Here is a 24,624-nt window from a genome sequence, read left to right on the forward strand (position 1 = left end):
CAGAATTAACCATAAACCAAAAGCATTAGAGGTGTAGTGGGAGAATTTAAAAATACGAACGAGAAAATAGCAAATGACCGGGGTTAACTCTAAATACAAGTGAGGAATCGAAACAAAACGCATCATATCATATCATCATCGCCGTAGAACTCCAAGAGCAAAGCCAGATCACCAGAAACTGCACCACCCAATCCAGTGTTGACAGATATTCTCAACATTGGTTGCCTGCGCAATGAGCTTGTCCACCTGGTCGCTGACACTCAGCTCTTCGTTATTTCTGAAATCTCGTCCAGTAAGCTTCTCCTTGACTCGCGCGAGAACCTGCAGAGCACGGGCATTCTGTGCCTCGCGGGCTTCTTGGGGAACACCTTCTGGGGCATCGAGAATACCACCTTCAAGCATAGACGGGCGGCGGCGACGGGAGAAATCGCCCGGTGGCTGGGCGCCGGGTTCGAAATTGACTCCTTCCATGATGGACTGGCGGCGATCCGCAGTGAGAGACACTCGGTCGGGGGACGACTCTTGTGTACCCAGACGCCAGTTGATTAGAGGGTCATGGATGAACTAGAAAAGCAAAGGTTAGTGGGTGCCGTTCTAGAACATGAAGGAATCAGGTTACTTACAGCCTCCAAGACCGCCATCAAGGAATCCTTGTGCTCTCGTAGAACACGCATGACAGCTTCGCAAGTGATGCGGTAGCTACCCTCAATGTTGCTGACTTCCATGGCGAATGTCAACATGCGAGTAAGTCGGAACGGAACTCGCTCCGGGTACTTCTCTCGGTGCATTGCGATCTCGAAGCAATCACCAAAGTCGATATGAACCACACGGCCATTACCACGATCCAGCAACAAGTTCGATGGATGTCTGTCTCCCAGACCAAGGATGTAGCCAACCATAGACATAACACCGAGCGATCGGGTGTAGTTCGTACGGCGTTCGAGCCATGCCTCGGAGCTCTTACTCTTGAGCCATAACACACGGTACAAATCTTTGCCGGTCGTGTTGTCCATAGCGTAACCGAAGACTTCGACCTTCTGCATGAGAGTAAGGCTATCGTAGTCGGGTGCCATTTGAAGCATGATCCGGTGCTCGATGTTCAGTAGAATCCGACGACTTTCACGATATTCCTTGATCAAGGCATGCAATGTATCACTGTTGGACACCCATCCCAGCAGACCAGAGCTCTGAGACAATGGAATAGCAGGGAAGCGCTGGACCGACAAGTGTCGCTTGAAACTCTCGCCATCATTATCCAGCAAGGTATTGCACAAACCGAAAAGTTGCATGACACGCTCATCTTGTCGGATATCTTCATGACCCTTGACAAGGTACATGTAAGAGCTACCGTTGCTGCCCTTGAGCGTCATGCGACGCGGTCGTTTCTTTGTTTGCAAGACATGCAAGATCGGGTCAAAGCTCATGATTCGAATGACTGGTTTACCACTCTGGTATGTACCCGGAACGGCAAGGTCAAGGTCTGAGCAGTCCTTAAGTCGAGGAGACACGTATTTGAGATCGAGAGTGGATAGCTGTGGCAGTTGTCGGCTGATCTTGCGGAACACTGTGTAATACAAATCCCAAGCTTGGTTGAGATCCCCGATTTCCTCCGATTCACGATACATCATGCAATAGTGCTTAGCTTCAGCCAAATCACGACCGAAAGCTTGCGCAAATGACACCTCACGAAGGGTCTCGGCGCCCTTGTCTAGCATATCATGGAATGGGGCAAGTGTTGAGAACATGCCTTCAACATTGTGGTCACCGAAATAGAGACGAGAGGCTTCTTCGAGGCCTTCATGCCAGAGTTCATGCCACAAGACCGCAACTCGGATAAGCTCATGACTCACAAGATCTGCTTGCTCGACAAGTTTGGCGCTATGTTGCCGCATACTTTCCATGATGTTGCTAGCAGATTGAGAGCGTCGAGTCACATTCGATTTCATTGCCACCGTCAATGGATACACAAGAGCTTGAGGATGCGCTTTGCCGACCTCAGCAAGCAACCTATGTACTGCACCCCTGACCCTGATATTGGGCTGATTGATGCGAGCGATAAGTTGAGGAGTGACAGCAAGCCAAGTGTCAATATTGACAGCTGTAAATCCTTCCGTGACGACAGTATTCACCTCATGATCTCCGCCATGATTGAACCACAGAGTGAGCAATCTCAAGGTGTCTTGTAGCGAAGATGTCAAGGACAAAGCGATGGAGCGAATGAATCCGCGAATGGCAGGAATCACATGCTCTGTAACAATATGAGCAGGAACCGGCGTAGGCATGCCCTCACGGGTAGCCTGGTTGGAAATTGTGGTAACAACTTCAAAGTTCGCAAGTGCCCAGGAGTGCCACGCCTTGTATGAATCGCGGTTGTATTGAGTTGCTGCGGAGTAGGCGTTGAGAACCTCTCGAACGTGTTCTGGCCTCCAATCACCCCTTTGTAGAGTTGTCTGCCACTCTCCCTGTCTAAGATAACTCTTGGAGAGAAGTTTTCTGAATTTGTTGGCGTCACCAATCCGTTCATTCAGGCTGATAGCATCTGGGTGGTTCTGATCGACAACCCCGTTGACTCCATTCGCGCCGTGATGATCGGTATTTGATACCATAAGTGTGTTGTATCTGGAGAAATCATCGGTCAGACCAGAGGTAAACTCCTTCATCATTTCAAGAGATTCTAGTTGGTGACCATTTGCCCAACTGAATTTCAGCCTGGCGTATGTGACTTCGGGTGGTGCAACAGTGCGCGTGCCGTTGGCATCGGACACCACTGTCTCTAGAGATGCAAGGGACCGCTCTGCAAGACCCATGCGATTGGACTTGCGACAAAGATTGGCGAACTTGATCGACATATCAAGATTCTCACGTGGGGCAGTGACAAGAGCCCTGACCTTGAGCATACGCTGCCACACTTCCACGTTTTGCTGACACCCAAGCAATCGTTGATTCCAAGTTTTACGCATGGCATCTTGCTTTTCAGGGTCACCGATGTTTTGCTTGTATGTGATGATCTCTTCCAGCTCAGCGAGCATCTGGACCCGAACAACAACATTATAGGCACGATTGTATGACTCTCCGAGAAGAGCAGACAATTCGGTATCGAGACCATTGCGAGCCTTCTCAATGTACATGTTGGCCTCTTCAAATTGGTTGCGATGGATTGCCAGAATGGCACCGAAGAACGAGCGATCCGGAGACTGCTCTTTCATGACACCAAGGTAAGAGTCCATCAACTCCCACTGGCCCCGGCCCCAGGCAGCGGCAGCGGCAAGAGGTGCAATAGCTCGGCGATGTTCCAGTGATGCTTGGTTCCACTTTTCTTGAGCGAGGTCCGAGAGAACCTTCCACTCGCCAAGAGCGTGCAAACAGCGCATCTTACCCATTGTGATGCCAAATGAGTCTGGATCCGTCTTCTCCCGCCGTTTGTAAGCAGCAAGGGCTTCATCCCACCGTTGAAGCTTCTCGAACCACGTCTCCTTGAGCTCCACATCACGATACGCCTGCGCTTTGCGAAGGATACCAATAGCAGCGTCGGATTGCTGAAGCTGGTTGTTAATGGTAATCAAGGCTTCAACCGCACCCGAGTTCTGATCTTGCTCAAACTCGAGCTCTTTGTAGTGAAGAGCTTTAGCAAAAGCATGGCACTTTGCAGCGTACTTTCCAAGAGTGCGGATGTCGATGGGAAGAGCTTTGTCGTCGTGCTCCATGAATTCAGCCAGGTTGAGGAGAATTTGCAAAATCTCTGGGGAGATGTTGGGAGAAGTAAGCGCCTTTTCAATTGAGCGGACGAGCTCTTCTTGGTATTGATCATACAACTCAGTCCAGCACGAGACGAAAGCAGCATTGAAAAGGTCCCTCGAGAGCGGCTGGTAAATTCCGGCCAAACTAGCACATGCACGCAATGCCGGGGATGGGGATTCCTTCAACAGCTCAATGCTGAAACGGCGTATCCATTCCTGCCAATCCTCACGAGTGGACTTTTGCGAAGCATCCCACGCGTTCTTGAGATGTTGCTGGTTCACAACAATCTTCTTTTGTCCAATTTCAGAAAAGTTGGTGTCATCAGTGGGGAAAGCGTAAACCTCTTCTGGATTGAGGTCCTGCGGGAGTGGGTCGCCCTTCTGGAGTTTCGTCACCAGGATTTGGTAGTTGACATGCGTGATCTGATTGGTTTTTAGGACCTTGTTGAGGAGGTGAATGTAATGCGTGAAGTCCTGTCCAAGCTGGAAAATGAGAGCACAAATGCAGTCCATCGCAGCTTGACGTAGCACACGATCACCGCTAGCCACGACTCGTGACAGGGAATGAATCATCAGGGATGCAAAGTCAGAGACATTAACTTGTCGCGATAGTTTTGTCAGGCTATCGATAGCGGATTTGCGGATGCTCTGGGGGTTTTGTGGCCGATCAAACAAACGGACAATGGAAGGAATGATGAGGTGCATATACTCCTCTCCGCTTGTGCCGAAAATCAAAAGAGCATGAAGAATCTTCTCGGAGGGCTGTCGACGAGGTGAGGTGTCTTTATCAAGTGTATCCAGCATCAAAGGGATCAGGCCAGCAAGGTACTTTCTGAATTCTCCTTCCAACGACCTAGCAATCGCCTCGACCAAGGATATAATGGTGCCCTGGATTTGATATGAAGCATCCCAGAAATCTCTAATAACCTCGATTATCTCTGGCAAGAAAGTGCGAATATGTTGTCGCACGATATTCACCAGGATCGCCATCTGATTGAAATAGGACTCGAGGCGACTAGCAGGAGCGCTTCTGATGACCAAGATGAACCCTGGAATGATTTGGCCAAGGAATGGGACACACTTCAAACCCAGAGTCTTGAAAATCGTGACGATGGCATCAATGACAGCTGAATGATATTGCGCCAGGGAGTTTTCTCGCAGAATATTCTGCATCAAAGTATGGATGACCACCGTGGGATAATACTCCTCATTGGACGGCGTGAGACCCTGCATAATGAGGGCAACATCAGAAACATTCTGTATTTCGTTGATATGGTGTACATCAGGTTCAATCTCGCTGATCTGTTGGTATTTGTAGGGATCGAGGGCACCGAGGACTCCAAGAAGTTTGATGGTCTCCTTGCGTAGAGAGCCTGTTTGTTCTGTTTTGATGATATTGATGAGCACGGCGAGAAGATGAGGGTATTCCATGTATGGCTCGATAACGTAGCCTGAATTGCTGGCCAACTGGCCCAATGTCCGAAGCGCGGCTTCTCGTTTGTTATGCGACGAAAGATCCTGGAGTGAGTCCAAAATAATTGGCATAATCTGCGGCAGATATTGTCTCATCTCATGGCCGCCGACATTGGCAAGCTCACCGACAGCCTTCAAAGTAGTGGCAGCAACACCAGGATTAATGTCAGTTGATTTGGGTAACAGTGCGGTCACCATGGGATCAACGTATGACCTGATCAACTTCGTCGCATTAGAGACAAACAGGCTGATGAGTTGAGCTGTTTCTTCCTTTTGGCGGGCCGTATTCGCGAAGCCAAGACCAGTGAGAAGATTGACCAGCAGTTTTCGTAGTGGCGGGAAGACATAAGCTGGGTTGACGCTGGAAAGTCGACCGATAATGCAGATCGCGGCTTCTTTGACGTCGAAAACCTCATCATTCACTGCTAAGAACAAACATCGAATGTTCTCTGGTCGTGCCAAGTGCCGATCAAATTTGCGGTCCAACGACCACAGCACGGTGCGTCGGATTTCAGGGTCAGGGTCTCCAATACCCACAGTCAAGAGCTTGTCAATAACCTCGCTGACAACTTGAATGGAGTGTCCACTGGTTTGGTTGATGATCGGATCATGAACGAACAACTGACAGCATGTGAGAGCTGAGGCCTTTCGAATTTCGGGGTTATCATTTTCCACATAGTTGATAGCAACATCACGCACGAACTCGTTTAGTATGTGCCCAGAGAAGTCAAAGCTCCCCAATGTGTGAAGTGCTAATGCGATATCAGAATCAGAGTGAAGCTCGTGGGGTGCAAAGTCTTTTGCGAATGATGGCATGGGAGGTAGTCGGTTTTCAGGACATCCGAGGGGCCGGAACGGCGTTCCACAAAGGATGATGCTCAGCATATCAAGAAGCTTTTCCTGGATCATAGGTTTGATGGGAGGAATATAGTGAGCCATGTCGACTAAAGCCTGCGTTAATGATTTGCTCAGACCGCAGGCAAAGATGGGATCCAGAAGAGCTTCCATGTACTTGCTGAGCGCCTGTCCCACTGCAAGGGACAGCATGCTGATGCACTCAAACATTGGCGCCTCGTTAACTCCTGACCGATTCCTCGCCTTCATTGCAAGTCCTTCTCGAATGTAGATAATGATGCCATCGAGATATTGGCTGATAGCGGTGCCCACTGCATTGGCAATCTTTCCAATGGCAATGAAGGCGGAGTTCCTCTCTTTGTCTCTCTTGAGTTGCGCTTGGAGGTAGACCATGAATTTGTGTAGATATATCTCGGTGAAATCGGTGGGGGCATATGAGGCAAGAATGGGGATGGTGAGGACGACTTCGGTGCGAATCTTCGGGTCACGATGGTCCTTGAGACGGAGGATGATTTCGCAAGCATTCCGATAATGTTCTTTCATGAACATCGTGCCCTTCAAGATCAACTCTTTGATGATCAAAATGGAGCCATGGATCCAATCGATGTTATGGGACTTCAAACCGAGAAGTGCTTCATCGTGTATCCTTGCAAACCATGATTGACGAACTTGAGAATCACGAGCCACGATTATTTCAAAGCATTCGCCGACGGCCTCGGCCGCAGTCTCACGGATGAGGACTTTCGGGTCTCGAAGGGCAACCCAGACAAGCTCAAAGACCTGCGGAACGAAGCCGTAAAGGAGTGTTGGTGAGCCCTTGGCCAGTTCCCGAATAACAAGCACTGCTGCAAACCGCCGACTTTCCTGGCGCTCCGATTGTAACCATTCTAATGCAGATTGTATTTCGCTTTCCACCAGTTCTGCGGTTAGGGCCCCGCCGGGCTTCGCGAGGCGGCCCAGCGATCGGGCCGCATACACCAGGACCACGTTATCGTTACTGCGAAGGGCGCTGCGCAAGTAACTGGCAAATCTTGTCGTTTTCTGAGCTGCATCGACACCGTCAAAATCAATGAGCCGATCGAGTGCTAACAAGCCGCCGATTCTTTCGTTTGCATCGCTGCCGTTGACGACGAGTTGGGCGATGCGTTGGCTAACGGCGTTGTAAAATTCCACAAACTTCTCCGATGGCCAATCTGCACAAGGAGATATGTCAGCTAGTTAGAGGTCTCGGAGTTCAACCGGTAATACCTCTAGACACGGATACGACATTCTCGTAGAGCTCGTAGGCAGCTCTGGCCCTGGCCTCCTCATTCTTTGACTTGAGCTCTACGAACAACCTTTGGGTCACGTCTGAGATTGCACCTGCTTGTGCCATATTTGCGAATCACACCCCAGGGTGGACATTGGAATGCAAGGTCTAGGCCATAAAATAAAAAGACGCAGAGCGCATAAAGTTGGATGGTAGAGGGAGGGTCATGTGTGAGGCTTGGAGAAGGTCGAGGGGTGCACGGGCCAGGTTTGGAGTTCCCGTGTGCAACCCTCACACCCTCGACCATCTACAACCACCCTTTAAGTAATCACTACATACTACCCAGGTATCTTGATACTTATTTTGACCTTGGTGCTTAATATACTTCAGATAACGCCTGGTTTTCTTAAATTCTAATGAGTCTGAGAATCGATCCTCAGCACCAAATACGTCACCCAGACTATCCGTTGGCATGGATAATCCAGGTAGGAGCAGAGAGGTTCTAGCTTTTCCACTTTAGTAACCATCATACTTTGCTGGTCTTGGAAATGATTGTTTTGTATTCTAGAACAAAGGGACAAATCTTGTGACGCAGTTAGCAGACACACTTATCAAATTACCAATAGGGGTCGCACCTCGCATGTACTCGAGGAAAATGCCGTCGTCTGCGTAGAAGAAACGCTGTACTACGATCGAGAGAAAGATAAGATATAGAATAGCGGGCTAGATATATAGGAATCAGGGGAGGTAGATTTCTTGATGGCGTATCTGAAAAGTCTACTACTTTAGCTTTAAGGGAAACTATTCGATGAATGATATATAGGTAGTAAGAACCAGTTCCTAGCTAACATAAAGTAGTGGAATGTACGGTTAGTGCTTTGAAAGACGTGTAGCAATCTCATTAATCATTTAACTGTCTAAAAATTCTATTAAAGACTAGGATTTATTGCTAGTATATTCGCACGCCCTCTTGAAGAAAACAATGAGAATCTTCAGCGGACATCTTACCACGATACCCACAATCTCCTTGTGACCATTTCCCTCCGAAAGCTGGAATATTACAAGGAATCCTTTTCTTGACTCCAAATCGGGGTATCCGGTTTGACGACGCAATTCTCAGCCGGGTTCATTTGATCATTATGAAAATTCAACGTCACCGTTCAAAATCGGTTTGCCGCTCCCTTATTGAGCCCATGTCTTTACCTCTCCGTCTTGAGTATTGATCGACTGGCAAGCTGGGCTGCTGGGGTCCCTCTAGCTATGGATCCCTTTCGCCGTTTTCCTGCTCTTGATTGCAATTTTGTGTCAATATGAAGAGATCCTGAACTGCACCTGTTACTATGTTGAGTTTGATTGAGTCTAATTAACTAGTCACATGATGTTTTCCGTCTTCTGTGATTTGCGGTGCACATTCAAGCACGGTCAGTTCTTCGCTTTTTGTTTGTGCCCAATATATTATACAGTGATAAGGCCACAGTTACCCTCCTTGCTGAAGCCAAACTGAATTCCCATTTCATGACAGGCCATTTCAAAGGGCAGGAAGGATTGTTGTGTTGACTCTTGAACTCTAAAGTTCGTGGAGTGAAGAATAGCCCCTGCAGTCATCACCAAAGTGTAAGGCTGGATCTCAATTCTTTTGAGATTCGGCAGCCGCTCTCGTTGCGCTAGCATAGTCTCAAGATTCTTGCTGACAATTTCGAAGTCCTCCTCGTGGTAGTGAGCAAGATTGAGGAATTCTAAGCTTGGTGGAAGAACCTCCAGGAGAGATACTTTCGGTCGATCGCTTGAGCCAAATTGCAAAACCGTGCGCAATGGCATCCGAAGCTCACGTAGCTGGTGGAATTCTGCTAGAGATCCAAACCCATTAAATCCCTCAGTGTCTTCATCAAACCCGCTCTCTCCAGTCTCTCCATTATTATTCAATCGAAGTTCCCGAAGGCTGTGCTTTTGAGAACATAGTGCGTTGTAGAATAGCAGAGGGTAAAAGTCTGTGTAGACTTCACCCCATATGCTTTTGTTATCGTGCTGATAGTCGAAGATCTCCAAATTGGCACACGAAATGATGTATTCGGCGAAGCCATTGGCCCCATTATTCGTATTAAAGCGACCGAGGTCGATTTTCCTGATCGTAGAGGTCCCCGGCTTAAGTGACGCGATACCGGGATCAACTTCACAGACCCCCCCTGCAGTGAACACTCGCATTGCGGGAAGATAGAAGAATGGTAATATTTCATGTGCCAGGTAGTATTCCTTGGGATCGTCTACCCAAATGTCCACGCTTTCTAGCAGTTGGAGAACTGGCTTCGGGCTGGATAGATTTCCATTGGCGGCAATTCGCGTTACCATGGGTAGGAAATGGGGCGAGCGTGAAAATCTCAGCGTCATACTCTTGATAGATTTGAGCGATAGCACAAGCACTGCGAGCCAGGCATCAGGGCATCCTGTCCGCAGACTTTCTTCCCATGCGGCAAGATCATCTGCAGCGTCGCCCGCTTGCTTCAAGGTTTCCACAAGCCCATCGACGTCATAATCATTCCCAGGTTCTGACTTGGAGTAATACCAATCAACACTCAGATTTTGGATGGCAGTACCTATTCTAGGATTGTTTCGAACGGCGCGGGAAAGAGGATAGATTTTGAGGGCGTCAACAGAGATTGTTTTGTATGCTTTCGGGAAGAAGATCGAATACCAATCATGGCACACCACTAGAAGGTTGAGTTGATCGCTTTGGTCATCTAGGTGCTCACTGATAAGGAGAAAAATGTCGTTGTTGAGAGACATCTTGGTAAACAAGCATTGGAGGCGTATCGACAGCACAGAGAAACAAAATATCTGTAGATAACTCTGCTATTGGCTACAGATGGAGAAATGAAGAGTACAATTCGAGGAGAAATTGAAGAAGAGAGAGAAAGTGGTAGGGAGAGCTAAACTATAGAATTGGCATCGAAACTGGTCGGGGGATAGAATTTAAAGTTGGATTTTTTCAGATAAAGCGTCTCTAGTGGTCCACTGACTACGGACCCTAATAGTGCTTGCGTCAAAGAAGCAACTCTTTCTTGGTAAAAACGTGGTGTTGAAATATCTAGCAGGCTCTACGGCCTCTTTAATTAGTTCATCGTAGTTGTAATTTGAAGAGCTACCGTATGATACCCTTTCCATGGAGGATATTTTGCGACTGGTGCGAATGCGGAGTGTTTGCCCCTTATAGGAGAGGCCTGAGAGGGACACCAAAAACCACAGCACCAGTTGACACTCCTCGGTCGATGGAAGACATCGCCGAGGGAGCGAGCGTTCTTAACTACATCGAGAATAATGGCTCATAGGACATATACATCACGGGATACATCCGTGCTATCCGCCAGTTCGTACTCAACGCCCAACGGGGAGACGGCCAGGGGATCGCCAAGGTGCTCGAAGCGCCGACCAAGATCAACGCCGAAACCGAACGTCTAAACCAGCGAATTGATACTAAAAGTCAACAAAGATTTTAGCAACCAATGTGTCCACCTCTGCGGCGAATTCTGCAGCGATGTGGCGCGGCTTCGAGCCGGGTTCACCCTTCATATAACCGAGAAGACTGTTGAGACTCAGTTGAATAACACGAGCAATACATGGAACTCAGATGATCAGTGTTGTATTGCTGATATTAAGCGACTCCGACTTGAAGGGAGATGGAAGATAAGCCAATGGAAACAAGTTTGAATCGAATTCAAAGGCAGTCGGAGCTGGTCCCTAAATGTCCAACACTAGTCCAATAAGAACAAAAAATCCTTGACATGTCAGAGTAGTGTATAATTTCTGGAGTAGCATACTGTCTCGCAGCCAGGTCGAGTGGGTGGAACGAAAAGGACGGCCGTTTCTACCGTCGAAAGTGGTCATTTTCGGCGTCACTTTCATAGGTCCTCATATTCTAGTTATAAAATAGGAAAAATTGTGACGGAAGCAAACATGAAAATATTCAATACACTTGAAGACATCGATTCTAGCATCTAATATAGTGAATTATTTCATAGACCTTTAATCGAGAAATGCTAAGTAGATACTTTGAAGCATGAATACATATATAACTGAACTCCCATTTTATCAATATTTATATTGCATAGTCTATGAAGGTATACTATTTCATGCCCAAGGACTATGTAAAGCATACTTCCACAAGCAGACTAGTGCTACCTAGTAACCTTGACTTCCATTAGATTGAATGGGATCAATAATAAATAGATATTGTACAGCCATAGAGAATACTGCCTAAGGGGGTTGGAATTGAATCATGTACTGTAAAGTGCAAGAAAATAGACTGCCCATAGCTAGGTCTCTTCTAGGAGTATCTCTGAAAATACGGATTTAACTAAACAACATTAAGACCTTAACTCCATTAAACACCGATGTTTATATTTGTAATCGCCGGTCAAGCTTCCTAGGTTTCCAGGCTGTAATAGGCCATTGCGGGGGATGACGGGATTGAGGGGAACCATAAAAGCCAGGTTCCTCGCTCTTTTGCCTATCTATCCTAATCCTTGAACATTTCATATATCTATAGCTCCATAAGTCATCATTCACAATGGTTAAAGTTCTCTTGACTGGTATGTGATTTTATATATGTCCTCGAATCGAATCTAATTATCTGTTTTAGGAGGCAGTGGCTTCATCGCCGCCCACATTGTCGACATTCTGCTACAGCATGGGTATGATTTAGCCACATAGACATCACATACATATTGTTGGTTGACAATTTTGCTCTAGTTTTGACACAGTTGTTACTGTCCGATCGGAGGAGAAGGGTAAACGAATTATTGAGGCTCATCCCGGCGTGTCGAAGGAGAAACTCTCTTATGTGATTGTCCAGGATGTAGCTAAGGACGGTGCATTTGATGAGGTTAGTAGAAGATAATTTCCCTGATAGATACTCAACTAACAGAAATACAACAGGCCGTCAAATCCAACCCTCCCTTTGACTATGTTCTCCATACCGCATCTCCTTTCCATTTTAATGTGCAGGACCCTGTGAAAGACTTCCTTGACCCGGCCATCAAGGGAACAACCGGTATTTTGAAAGCAATCAAAGAATACGCCCCTACCGTGAAGCGAGTGGTAATCACGTCATCTTTTGCTGCCATCGTGAACGGCAAGCAGCACCCCAAGGTCTACAGCGAGAAAGAATGGAACCCGTTGACGTGGGAGGAGGCAATGGACCACTCGTCAGTTTACCGTGGTAGCAAGGTAGGTGATATTTGACTGTCAGTCTGAGTAAATTCCAGCGTTAATTCGGTTCTATATCAGACCTTTGCGGAGAAAGCAGCCTGGACCTTCGTCGAGAAAGAGAAGCCGAATTTCGATCTTGCTACCATCAATCCACCACTAGTATTTGGCCCGATCGTTCATTATCTCAATTCTCTTGAGGCCATCAATACCTCGAACCAGCGCCTCAGAAACATCGTCCAGGGTGAAATGAAGGAGAAACTAGCTCCAACGGGCAATTTCCTGTGGGTGGATGTGCGCGATGTGGCCCTCGCACATGTCCGAGCCATTGAAGTTCCTGAAGCAGGAGGCGAGAGATTCTTTGTCACCGCTGGCTTCTTCTCGAACAAGGAACTTGCAGATATTGCTCGCGAGACCCACCCCCAGTTAGAGTCTAAGCTGCCCCCTGCAGACGCTCCCAGCGACTTCCCGGAACACATCTATGAGATTGACAACACTAAGTCGCAAAAGGTCCTTGGACTCGAGTATCGCCCGCTGAAACAGACAGTCTCAGACGCCATTGATTCTATTCTAGCTGTTGGTATTTAAATTCGGAGTGTCCTCGTTCATTTTATAGATCTAGATTGGATTGATGGATACATTGTAAAAGAAGAAAGCAAATACTCTTCTTCTGCCCTACTTGTACCAAGGCAATTTAATTAACAAATTTCATCAAGCGCCATCGCATCTTACATCTTATAATAAAATTAATCCACGCGGCAAAGATTGGTGGATCTCAGGTACATCGTATAGATATAAAACCGCGGGTTTGGTCGTTGCGGCTCACCGTACCGCTTTGGCCCGTGTTCTCCAGTCAACTTTTCTCGCGCCAGCTATTCAAGATCACATAGTCAATTCATTGAACAAGATGGCCTCCGCCAGGCTATCGCCAACGGCGAACTTGCTGCGAAATTCGCGTTTGTTCGCACTCCCTAAAACTCTCAAGGGCCGTAATGACCTAACGTCGAGAGAATCCGACACCGCAACTCTGCCTCACCCCATTCGAGCCTCCATCGTTACACCACAATCATCACTAGCTCGAGGCGATTGGGGATTGAAACGACCTTTACCGGCTAAGTCAACATCGGAGAAATCATCGAGACCTGTCGTCAGGGTGCACGCCCTCGATACCTATGAACATGTCACCGACTTCGAATCCGCCGCAGATCACACTGTGACCCTCGAGAAGTTCCAGGAACTACACATGCCTATGTCTCTCCCCTCCAAAGTCAATTACGCTACAAGTGTTGTGCCAAGGCATCAAAGTCCGTTCGAAACGCATCTCGATAACACCGAGACCAGCCAGGGTCTCCAGGAACCTGGTGCCAAACAATTCAGACACAACGGTCCTTGGCTTGCTGGGCAGACGGAGGCAGAGTTTGCGGCATACTTGAAGCAAGTGACTCGCAATAAGCCTGAGCTCCTGCAGAAGCTTCGTGAACAGTTTGTCGCTAAGCGGTCTGCTGAGATCCGGAAACTGGCACAGGATAATGGAGAGGACTTGGACACCCATCCCGTAACTGTCACCGATGCGGAGTTCAATGCCTACATTAAGGCTCTGCGCAATGACCCATTCGCTCTCGGTCCTGTGGTATTTGATCTACTTGACCTCGCTTCCCCCCCGGCGGTTCCTAGCGAGCGTATCGGACGCAAATACTATCAAGCCCCTGGAAGCAAGTTGTCCTCATTCGAATACGCCGTCTCAGGACCCCCCAAGACACACCCGTCTGGCGGTCTGTCCTACACGCGATCACACGCCCTGATTCACAACCATGCCCAGTTTGGCCCACAAGCCCACCAGCGCCCTGTGGAGGCTCGCATCTTGCGCCCCAAGGGCCGCTTTAAGGGACGCATGGCACGTGCCCTCGCAGGTATCGGTGGTATTGCCGTTGAAGATTTGAATGCTATGACCTTTGTGGAGCAAGGCACACCCCCCGGTCTGACTTTCTTCGATGCATCCATCCCTGGTGGAGGTAAATACTGGGTCACACCGATCCGGGCTTCGATTGACTCCGACGGCCGTATTGGCCTTTCATCTTATCGCGCGAGTGCAACCGCCAAGGCTCCTTACGGAATCGAAGACTACCACAAGCCGACCACCTTGACCATTTCCGATGTTGCCAATACCCCATCCCCGATCGTCCCAAGATTGGACAGGCAGCCATTCGGCCAGCCTCGGTTCCAGCCTTCCGGGGAGAACCGGACCCGGAGGCAACCCACGAGGGGGACAGAGGACGTTGCACGCAGCCTTCTCAATAACCTCAACTCTAGGTCGTAGGGAAAAGTGAAATATGGGTGGATGTGCAAGGGATTGTACCATGTATGATAGATTGGTGCTTGTGTAAGCTACTTTTATTTTTCTTTTCTGACTATGTCATATAAATCGATGCATCAATATCAAGTTATTTTCACAGCGATCATTGCAAAGACCCATTCTCCACTGAAGGGAGAATAACAGCACATAGGTTTGAGAATGGTACACTTAAGGATGTACCTTTTGATGTGTTTGCTACCTTCCTAAAAGAGCAAGCGCGATCCATGGATATCGTATATTACATAATACAATAAAATAACATAACCACGTGACCTATTAGGGCCTAGGGCAAGGACCCGCACAAGAGGACTAAGCGAAAGCCCTCTCAAACTTATCCAAATCGGCACGAATACTCTCGATCTTTCGAACATTCATTCCGCCAGCCAACAACCGCCAAAATGGGTCGCGTCCGTACCAAGACAGTCAAGCGCTCCGCTAAGGTCATCATCGAGCGTTACTACCCCAAGTTGACCCTCGACTTCGAGACCAACAAGCGTATCTGTGATGAGATCGCCATCATTGCCTCCAAGCGTCTTCGCAACAAGGTGAGATTCAATACCTTGGAACCAACAACTGGAGAGCTCCAATTCTGATTCGCAATTTCTTCTAGATCGCTGGTTACACTACCCACCTGATGAAGCGCATCCAGCGTGGTCCCGTCCGCGGTATCTCCTTCAAGCTTCAGGAGGAGGAGCGTGAGCGCAAGGATCAGTACGTTCCTGAGGTCTCCGCTCTCGACGTCTCCCAGACCGAGTCCGGTCAGCTCGACGTTGACGCCGACACCAAGGACCTTCTCAAGTCCCTTGGCGTAAGTTTTCACTGCACTGCAATACCTTGGCATATATCTAATATATCTCTACAGTTCGACAACCTCAAGGTCAACGTTGTTGCCGTCAGCCAGCAGCAGCAGGCCGAGCGCCCCCGTCGTTTCGGTCCCCGCTAAATCTAGCGCCCGGAATAACGAAAACAAAAGTTCATACCTGGCCTTCGGTCGACCCTTGGCGGTACCCAAATGTCTGTTCTGGCTGGCTTTTCGCCCGGCTAGCATGGTTTAGCTAGTGTGGAAAGCTATTCCTGGATGAGGAATGAATAAACATGATTCTCTTCGAGAAAGGTGTCGCTGATTCTCCGAAAGGAGATGACGCTTGATTGCCATTTTTTTTTCCCTTTCGTGTCTACCTATGAGTTAACTCTCTGGGTTGGACTACGTAGGAGTCCTTGGACTGGAGATAACCTCGGTCCAAGAGACTCGAGACCTTTGCTGGTCAGAGTCATGTCTGGATTTATACATCTACATACATCTCTATGTGTCTATGTATAAGTCCTGCTGGCCAGCCTATAGCCATACATATGGTCTCGCGTAGATTGTTCATTACTCATGTGTCAATGTCACCATTGATCGGGTATTAAAAAGTAGAACGCCGAAAAGCCCGTTGGAAATCCCACAGCAACCCTGCTATATCAGATCTGATCGAGCAGATCTATGTCTCCATCCTGGTCCATGTCTCGTCGCTCCCTGGGCACGTATCCTTCAATGGAACCACCATTTGCATCCTCCGGACGCATTTGTGGAGCGTCAGCAACCTGCTGAGAACCATGTTGATTCTCTCTGATATCAACGTTCACACGTCCATCCGGACGAATCAAACTGGTATCACCGCGTTCCAACGCAAGCTCCCGGGACCGATCGCGATTCCCAAGTCCCATGCTCTGCAAATCATTCACAACGGAAGAAACACTGCTAGTAGCCGCTGGTGCTTTTAAGCGTTTGGCGCGGGCTTCTTCAAGTAGTAAAATGGTCGTGCCCCGCGTATCGCCCGCCCGTCGTTCCCACACAGGCTTCTCGGACAGCTGCACCCGGATCCAAAGAGCACGCTCTGCGCATGCATCTGAGCACCACTTTTCTATGCGGTCCTGAGAAACGATATCCACGCTGCGGCCGCGTCCTCCTGGCCCGCTTCCTTTGGGACCGTATTTAAATTGGAACCCGCCTTGTGGGCCGTTGTTTTTCTTGCGATGCTTGCGAGGACATAGAGCATACCCGCACAAATCTTCGAAGTTTCGCTCCAGGATCAGATTGTCGTAGTCGCTGGGGCGGAATGGGGCGAGTGAGTATTTGAGTTTTACGGTGTCTTCTTGAGATGGTGTGGCAGGGTCCGCTGCCGGGGAGGAGGGGAGCTCGAGGAGCTCGAGAATGTGGTTTAGGATCACATCTTCGGCGTCTTTTTGGGTCTGGATCTGCTGCGCGTGTTCCAGAGCGATTTCGAGGTGCTGTTGGGTCGCGCCGGGCCTACCTTCTAGGTATTTGTCTTGCTCTTCTTGTGAAGGGTATAGGTATGAAGGTGGGGGTTGCTGGGCATTGATGGCGGCATATGTCTCGGGAAGAGAGGTCTTGAGAGGGTGGCTTGGCCCTTGCTGTGCCATTATTTATAATTGAGGCCCCTGGAAGATCACCCAAGGTAAGTTGAATTGAAAATGAGTTGAGTCGTAAAGTGAGACGAAATCGAAAAATTAAAATTAAACCAGCAGAATTCGGCTCCAAAGCGGAAGAGGCGAAAAACCCCGGATTGACCCCCAATGGGAGCGACACTTCACTGCTGACGTAGGCTTTGGGCATCTAAGACTTTTATTATAAAAAGTTTCATCTTTGACTTTGGGGATCGCATAGCTTGTTCATATTGTATACTCCGTGTAATATATAGTTACTCGACATTTAGTACAATTTACATAAATATCATTTTTTTCTTCGCCTATATAGGCGACGTGTATAGCCGTCCAGCTACCTAGCTGTATATGTACCATGCCATCTAATATATCTCTCCTGAAAACAAGTTGGATACCTACATACATAGATCTAAAATGAATATAAAATCATTTGATATAGAACGGCATTTGCCCCCATGTGCGTGTTCCCTGGTTGATGTGTTAGCCGCCGATCGCCCAGTGGAGCCCATTTCCCTCATCCCGCCAAGTGACGACCACTTCACTACATCCTCTTCCCCTACTACCTTTTTTTTTTGTCTTTCCGACCCTGTTCTTTTTTTTCCATCTTGCATCGAATCTTTGCTGGCCCTGCCTAGGGTGTTCGGTTCTCCACGCCGTGAGTGCTTCCGCAGTTACCCCCCCTCCCCCTCATCTCCTGGCCGTAGGCACCCACTCGTTGACCTCCGTTTCATCTAAGCTGACACGCCTTCGTACCACAAAGGAATTGATTCGTTTCGTTTTAAATATCGCTACATGCTAAACGTATTGAAGCTGGCGATTCGCTCTGTACAGATATTCTAGCGTCATTGCGTCACAGACTCGTTCAGCATTGCTCACTCCACACCGATTGTCCTAAAATCTGAACGTCGGTTTCGACTTGCCAGATGTCAGGTCCGCCATTTACGGTTCGCTCGGTCTTCGAGTATGCTTCGGGCCACGATGACGATCTCAACTTCCCGATCGGTCAAATCGTGACCGTCACCGCCCTCGAGGACGACGATTGGTACTACGGCGAATACTCAGACGCCCAGGGGGCCAAGCAGGAGGGCATATTCCCGAAAAACTTCGTTGAGAAATATGAGCCCCCGGCCCCTCCGAGGCCATCTCGACCCAGGCCGAAAAAGGAGCCCGAGCCGGTGCCAACAGAGTCCCCCGTGGTCGAAAGCAAGCAAGCTGAGCCCGAGCCCGAGCCAGAGGTGCAGCCCACAGAAGATTATGAGATTGCATCCCCGCAGCCACCTCTGCCTCAGTCTCCTCCTCTGCGTGCCAGTGCCCCTGTAGCAGAAGTTGCATCCTCGCCTCCGCAGCCGGCAAAGGCCCCCGCTCCGGCCGCTCCCGTGGCCGCAACTGAACCCGTAGCCAAAGCACCCTCAAAACCTGCGCCTCCAGCCGTGGCGGAGAAGCCTTCGGGGTCGTCATTCAGGGATCGTATTGCTGCCTTCAACAAACCTGCAGCAGCACCAGTTACGCCATTCAAACCGGGTGGTTCCCAGCCATCTTTCATCAAGAAGCCTTTCGTCGCGCCGCCTCCTAGCCGGGACGCCTACAAGCCTCCACCAAGAGAACCTGCACCCAAGGTCTACAAAAGAGAGGAGGATCCCGATGTGAAAGAACAAATTGCCCGGGAGCCTCCGGTTTCTGAAAGCCGGCCTGCTCCTATTGAAGGCGGCGAAGAGGGCGCAGAGGACCAGCCCAAGCCAACCAGTCTGAAAGATCGAATTGCTTTGCTGCAGAAGCAACAATTAGAGCAGGCTCAGCGTCATGCAGAAGCAGCCCAGAAGAAAGAAAAGCCCTCCCGCGCCCCTCCTAAGAAGTCAACGGATGAACCTGCGGCTCCCGTGCTCGATGAGCAACAGGAGGCTCCTTCTGTCGAGGAAACCTCGGCTACTCGGGATCCTAGTGTTGATACCTTGAGGGCTGCACCCCCTCCTCCACAACCCCCCGTCCCATTCTCGCCCACCCAAGAAATCGCGAGTGACGCCAATGATGCCGACGACTCTGCTGCTGCTGAATCCGAGGATGCAGGCGAGACATCCGCTAGTAAGGATGATGAGGAAGATCAGCCTCAGCCTCGTCCGGTCTCCCAGCGCCAACCGTCGACTCGTGCGGTCGAGCAAACTGCCGAGGCGGATGTTGAAGACGAGGGCGATGCAGAGGAAGAGGAAGAAATGGATCCTGAAACAAAGCGCCGAATGGAACTCCGTGAGCGAATGGCTAAGATGAGCGGTGGAATGGGTATGATGGGTCTCTTCGGCCCGCCTGCTGGAGGTATGCCAGGCATGTCTAGTGCCGGTGGTGCTCGCAAGGCCAAGACTCCCGGCGAGTCAGAGAAGAAGCTTGGAGAGCTCGAGCCTGAGCCCACTTCCCCTGCCAATGCGCCCCCAGTTCCTATGATTCCCCTGCCTGGAATGAACGTGGCTAGCAAGCCAGCCCCTTCTTCTATTGAAGTGGAGAAGGAAGAGGAGGAGCCTTCGGCAACTCCTCTCACCGAACAACACTCTGCACGTGAGGTGCCAGATGTCGAGGAAGTCATCCACGAAGGTGCACTGCCTCGTACCTCTATTGATCGTCCGGCCCCGGCTCCCCCATCTCAAGGTAAGATATTCTCCGACGGCGTAATGCATGGTTTCAATTTCTGATAGTGGCAGATCGCTCCGCACCTCCTCCGCCTCCTCGAGAGTCAAGACCCGCCCCGACTGTCCCAGGTGAGCCACCGGCTTCCCCGCCCCCAGTTCCTGTCGGTAAGTACCCAAATCCTGAAACAAATTACTTGACGTGGGTGTTAACCATGACATACAGGCCGATCAGCTCCTCCTCCACCACGGCCCACAACTGCCGACAAGGGTGAAGAGTCTGATGATGAATTGTCAGTCCACACATCGAATCTGTCGCTGAATACCACAGCTGCTCCTCCAGCCGTGCCTGCACCTGCGATACCTGATCAGATTGATTCTCGCCGTTCATCAACATATGACCCTGTGCCCTCTACATCTTCGACCCCTGCGGCTGAAAAGAGAGCTAGTCGTCTACCGCCCCCTATTCCGGTCAACCCACCTATGCCACCATCGTCGCAAGGCCGCGGTCCCCCTCCCCCACCTCCCGATCAGCTTCGTCGCCGATCTACCGCTGATAGTCGCACGAGTGCATTAGCCGCTCCTCGACAGGCTGGAGAAGAAGCGGAAGGAGAGGTGACTGAATATGATGGAGACTACGACACTGATATTGCATCCGGAGTGAAACACAAGGATGCTCTGAAAGCTCACGAACGTGACTCCAGCTTTGACGAGGGTATTATCACCGACGACCACTCTATTCAGTCTCCGCGCAGCCCCCAGGAATCCCGGCATCCCCCACCTCCCCCGCCCACGGCTCCCAGAGCAGTTCCGCCTCCACCCCCGAGCCAGCCGCCCCGGAATGCCCGTGCGTCTATCGACACACCCAGGGGACCGCCGCCGCCGCCGCCGAACAGAGAGCAGGTGAGCGATGATGATGATGTTGAATATGATCCTTTCAACTACTCCGCTCCCCGGCATGGTCTCCCCACATCTCCGCCCCTCCCGCTCGGTCGCCCAGAGGCGCCTCCTCCTTTCCCACCACAACAAGCAGCCGATGAATATGACGATCTGTATGATGCACCCCCTGTGCAGAGCCCGGTAAAAGAAAGACCTTCTGCCTTGAATGAGAAGCGTCTTTCACTGGCGCCTATGCCTCCTCAAAGCCAGTCATCGGGTTTGCCATCCCCATCCGCAGCCCGAACCCAGCGCGCATCTATGGATCTTCTAAGAAATCAGCCTAACCTTCGTCGGTCCATGGATGTTTCTCGCCCATCTATTGACCAAGGCTACATCGCCACCGATGTTGATTTCGCCACGTATACCCTCTGGTGGACCAAACCCAACACCCCGCCTCCAGCTTTCCAGAATCGCAATGATCTGCTTTTCGAGGTCGAGGAGACTGCGTCCACGAACCGCAGTGGCAAAACAACAGTCTCCAAGGATGTCTATATCCTGTTCATCGATTACTCGCAGACAATCTTGAATGTTCAATTCGACCCCAAGAACCCCGCGGATGCTTCCTTTGAGCAGCGCCATGAACCCCCGCCGCTTTCGCTTCGTCAGGATCAGCTTGAGCAGGCTCATATTCAGCTTGGGACCCGAATCTCGGAAGCCGTCAACTCGGTCCAAAATTCCACTGTTGGGGACGGCACTCCTTTCGGGCTGGTCCAGTACCTGCTCAATCCTCTTTCCGATGCACTACTTCCCGTGGGTACTCGCGGATACGGTGCCTCGGTTTATTCAAACCTGGCCAATGCCTCTGTGTCTCAGAATGACGAAATCCGCGCCGGTGACATCGTCAGCTTCCGCAATGCCCGATTCCAGGGCCACCGCGGCACCATGCACCAGAAGTACAGCGCCGAGGTTGGAAAACCCGACCACGTCGGTATCGTGGTTGATTGGGATGGCACGAAGAAGAAGATCCGAGCCTGGGAGCAAGGCCGTGAGAGCAAGAAGGTCAAAATGGAGAGCTTCAAGCTAAACGACCTCCGTAGTGGTGAATGCAAGGTCTGGCGAGTGATGCCCCGCAGCTGGGTGGGCTGGGAAGCCAGTAAGTAACTGGATGTAAGGATTCTGGTTTGAGCATTCGACCTTTTTGTTGTAGTTATTGCGCTATGAGCAGACGACCCTTTCTTTTGTGTTTCTTTTTTTTTTTTGCTTGCCCCTTCTAGATTGGGTGGGATCATGTATGAATGAAAAGGAGCCTCCTTTCTCCCCTGTCTTCTATATTCTTCTCCATTTTCTCTTCTCATTTTCCTGTCCTGCTCCCCTCTCGTGAATCATCTGGACTTGGTGTGGTAATGTGGGATGGACAATGGTGGTCCCTGTTTGATGGAGAGTTGAGCGAGCGTGCAGCCTTTCGTTTATTTTTGTCAATAGTACATCTTGCATGATTCTATCCGAGCAAACTATGGTATACTATACTGAACTTTTCGGTCTATCTATAAGTGATCATAGCTTCGTTTGCAGATAGCTTTCGAGGGTTGGAAAGTAATGTATATTTCGGCGATAGTGATAATATATCTCCTACAACATAGCCGTCTGGTCCAATGAAACTCCAGCACAATTAAAATTGCACGTACTTTTGTACAGATGTTGTACACGAGGATGTAAGCTAACTTTTGAGGGAGTTTCTAGGGTTAAGCCAATAAACCCAGTTCCCGATCTGTGTTCTAGAACCCAACGCCCCGTCTGAAGTAAATTAAACCTAACATTCTCGCACTAAGAAACTTTTCTCTGATTAAATTCGACGGGCACCAAATCCAACTGCCGACTCCACCAACCATTCGTATTCCGAAGTTTGACCCTTTAGCCCGAGGAAAACATCGTCTCAAACCCGTTGCAAACCCACAATTAGGCACAACCATACTCCCCGGATACAATGATGGAAGTGCATCGTACGGAGTACAGTGGCCCCGATATATGAGTATCTGAGAGCAAAGAATCACCACGGAGTAGGCAATGGGCGAATTCGCCTTGATCATACGACTACATGGACATATCCTTGCAAATTCTCCTCCGTATTCTTCCATGAACACCGTCGAGAGACCGGGGGCAGCCCCCGGTCTCAGGTACCCCTCATCACGAGTAGGGGAGGGGGGAATGAGGGATGAGGGATGAGGGGCTCCAATTATAATATGGGTTTTCTTTTCTTTTTTTTTTTTGGTTGAGTTTCCACCAGTTTGGTGTACCGTGTTGGTGGAAGCCCCTGGATCTCCGGCTATTCATCCGGACATTGATATTCGCGATCGGTTCCTGGATTCCGAGCTGATCGCGAATATCGGATATCAGATTTTCGTTGGCTTCTATGCATTCTAGAAGTATACATCAATGCAAGGTGACAATATACTACCGGTAGACTACTCGGGAGTGTATGGAGTAGTGTGTATGGCATTTCATATTTAAAAGTTTTGAAGCCAATTGACAGGTCCAATGTCGGGTATTTTGATTATTCTATTTTTTTTAAAAATAATAATAATAATAAAACCGAACCTTTGGCCACGAGGATTGGCTCCACGGAGTGCTAGGTTGAAACCCGGTTGGCGGATGCTTTCCGGTACGCTGATGTCTCTTGATGCTCCATCTATTGCACATGGATTTATATTGATGACATCAATCCAATCAAAGCTAGATTTTATATTTATGATCCCTATCTAAAACCTGGAGGCTTTTTAAAACATGTCTTCAAATTTGTACCCCGTCACGAAAACGAACCCGAGGCGTTACATTAGGTATCCAGATTGGGACTAGTCAGGGGCAGTATACCATTTCTTTTTTGGACTTTCTAGGGCTAATATGATCATGTCTAACTGTTTCTAGTCAAATTCGGAAGTTTGAAAAGCTTGTAGGCGGGGCCTTCCCAAACGGCTGTCAAGCCTACCGGCCAAAACGCAGCTTAGAGGCGCGCTAAAGAAAATTTGCTCTTCTTTTTACCCTTCTAGGCTTTGGGGCTGTTTGATTCTCCATTAATTATCTGTTCGGTTCCACACAGATCGGAGAAACTATTTCGATGTGAACCTCCTATCGGGGGCAGATACCATGGTTCAGCTTCTCTCTGACCTTGGAGGATCCACCAAAGTACATAGGAACGTCGGAAAGTCCAAGCTGCATCAGATGCAGAGTGTTATTGTCCTGCACTCCTACATAGCTGCACTCCTGCATAGTTGCACTCCTGCATGGTCGGAACATTCATGAATTCAGGTCTTGGCTTATTGTGTTAATATTGCATGACACTTCTTACATTGTGGCTGAATTGTCCTACAATGTACACACCATTGTTCATTTCTCAACCCAAGCCGTATTTTTTTTTTTCCTTAATTTTAATTTTAATTGTGTTCCCCCAATATATTGCCCTATGAACATATCCAGATTATGATCGCGATGAATCTCCCACCCGTATTCTAGTTTTATTGCATAGCAGTGCCACCGTGGATCGCAGGTCTGATTAGCCTACTACAACATATGTACGTTGAGGTATAAACAATGAATTTCCCTTGCCGGCTTCTTACGAAGCAAGGAGTTTAATGGCTTATAGTGTGTGACTTGAGTCTACTGCTCCATTCTGATATGAGAGATTGGATGAACTACCGTGACCACCTTCCACATCAAAACCTTGCCCCGAACTGTGGAATGAAGTAATGGGGCGACGATCTTGGTGTTTCCCGTGTCCAGGCCCCCGGGGCTCTCTAGCGAATGAGTGTTTTTTGTTTTTTTTTTTTT

At 49.3% G+C, this 24,624-nt stretch overlaps 7 protein-coding genes across 7 annotated transcripts; 4 read left to right on the forward strand and 3 right to left on the reverse strand.

The window, feature by feature from the left end:
* Positions 1-168: 168 nt before the first annotated feature.
* On the reverse strand, positions 169-7,440 carry tor (putative TOR pathway phosphatidylinositol 3-kinase TorA; the record flags this gene model as incomplete). The annotated part of the gene is made up of 3 exons (XM_056895670.1): positions 169-564; positions 624-7,258; positions 7,314-7,440. The coding sequence occupies 3 exons, from the start codon at positions 7,438-7,440 to the stop codon at positions 169-171; spliced, it is 7,158 nt and encodes a 2,385-aa protein (XP_056755418.1).
* A 1,329-nt stretch (positions 7,441-8,769) lies between these two features.
* On the reverse strand, positions 8,770-10,095 carry N7537_004614 (uncharacterized protein; the record flags this gene model as incomplete). Its single annotated transcript, XM_056895671.1, has 1 exon — positions 8,770-10,095. One exon carries the CDS (start codon positions 10,093-10,095, stop codon positions 8,770-8,772), a length of 1,326 nt encoding a protein of 441 aa, XP_056755419.1.
* A 1,780-nt stretch (positions 10,096-11,875) lies between these two features.
* N7537_004615 (SDR family oxidoreductase) lies at positions 11,876-13,101 on the forward strand (the record flags this gene model as incomplete). Its single annotated transcript, XM_056895672.1, has 5 exons — positions 11,876-11,897; positions 11,948-11,999; positions 12,058-12,190; positions 12,244-12,534; positions 12,595-13,101. 5 exons carry the CDS (start codon positions 11,876-11,878, stop codon positions 13,099-13,101), a joined length of 1,005 nt encoding a protein of 334 aa, XP_056755420.1.
* A 319-nt stretch (positions 13,102-13,420) lies between these two features.
* N7537_004616 (mitochondrial 37S ribosomal protein bS1m) lies at positions 13,421-14,830 on the forward strand (the record flags this gene model as incomplete). The annotated part of the gene is made up of 1 exon (XM_056895673.1): positions 13,421-14,830. One exon carries the CDS (start codon positions 13,421-13,423, stop codon positions 14,828-14,830), a length of 1,410 nt encoding a protein of 469 aa, XP_056755421.1.
* Positions 14,831-15,264: 434 nt separating this feature from the next.
* Positions 15,265-15,809, forward strand: N7537_004617 (40S ribosomal protein eS17; the record flags this gene model as incomplete). Its single annotated transcript, XM_056895674.1, has 3 exons — positions 15,265-15,411; positions 15,477-15,674; positions 15,729-15,809. 3 exons carry the CDS (start codon positions 15,265-15,267, stop codon positions 15,807-15,809), a joined length of 426 nt encoding a protein of 141 aa, XP_056755422.1.
* Positions 15,810-16,327: 518 nt separating this feature from the next.
* N7537_004618 (Rtr1/RPAP2 family protein phosphatase) lies at positions 16,328-17,290 on the reverse strand (the record flags this gene model as incomplete). The annotated part of the gene is made up of 1 exon (XM_056895675.1): positions 16,328-17,290. One exon carries the CDS (start codon positions 17,288-17,290, stop codon positions 16,328-16,330), a length of 963 nt encoding a protein of 320 aa, XP_056755423.1.
* Positions 17,291-18,234: 944 nt separating this feature from the next.
* On the forward strand, positions 18,235-21,963 carry N7537_004619 (SH3 domain protein; the record flags this gene model as incomplete). The annotated part of the gene is made up of 3 exons (XM_056895676.1): positions 18,235-19,945; positions 19,999-20,091; positions 20,150-21,963. The coding sequence occupies 3 exons, from the start codon at positions 18,235-18,237 to the stop codon at positions 21,961-21,963; spliced, it is 3,618 nt and encodes a 1,205-aa protein (XP_056755424.1).
* Positions 21,964-24,624: the final 2,661 nt, after the last annotated feature.

Source organism: Penicillium hordei (genome assembly GCF_028827395.1).
Source record: "Penicillium hordei strain IBT 12815 chromosome Unknown utg000002l_segment0_segment0, whole genome shotgun sequence".
Lineage (NCBI taxonomy): Eukaryota > Fungi > Ascomycota > Eurotiomycetes > Eurotiales > Aspergillaceae > Penicillium > Penicillium hordei.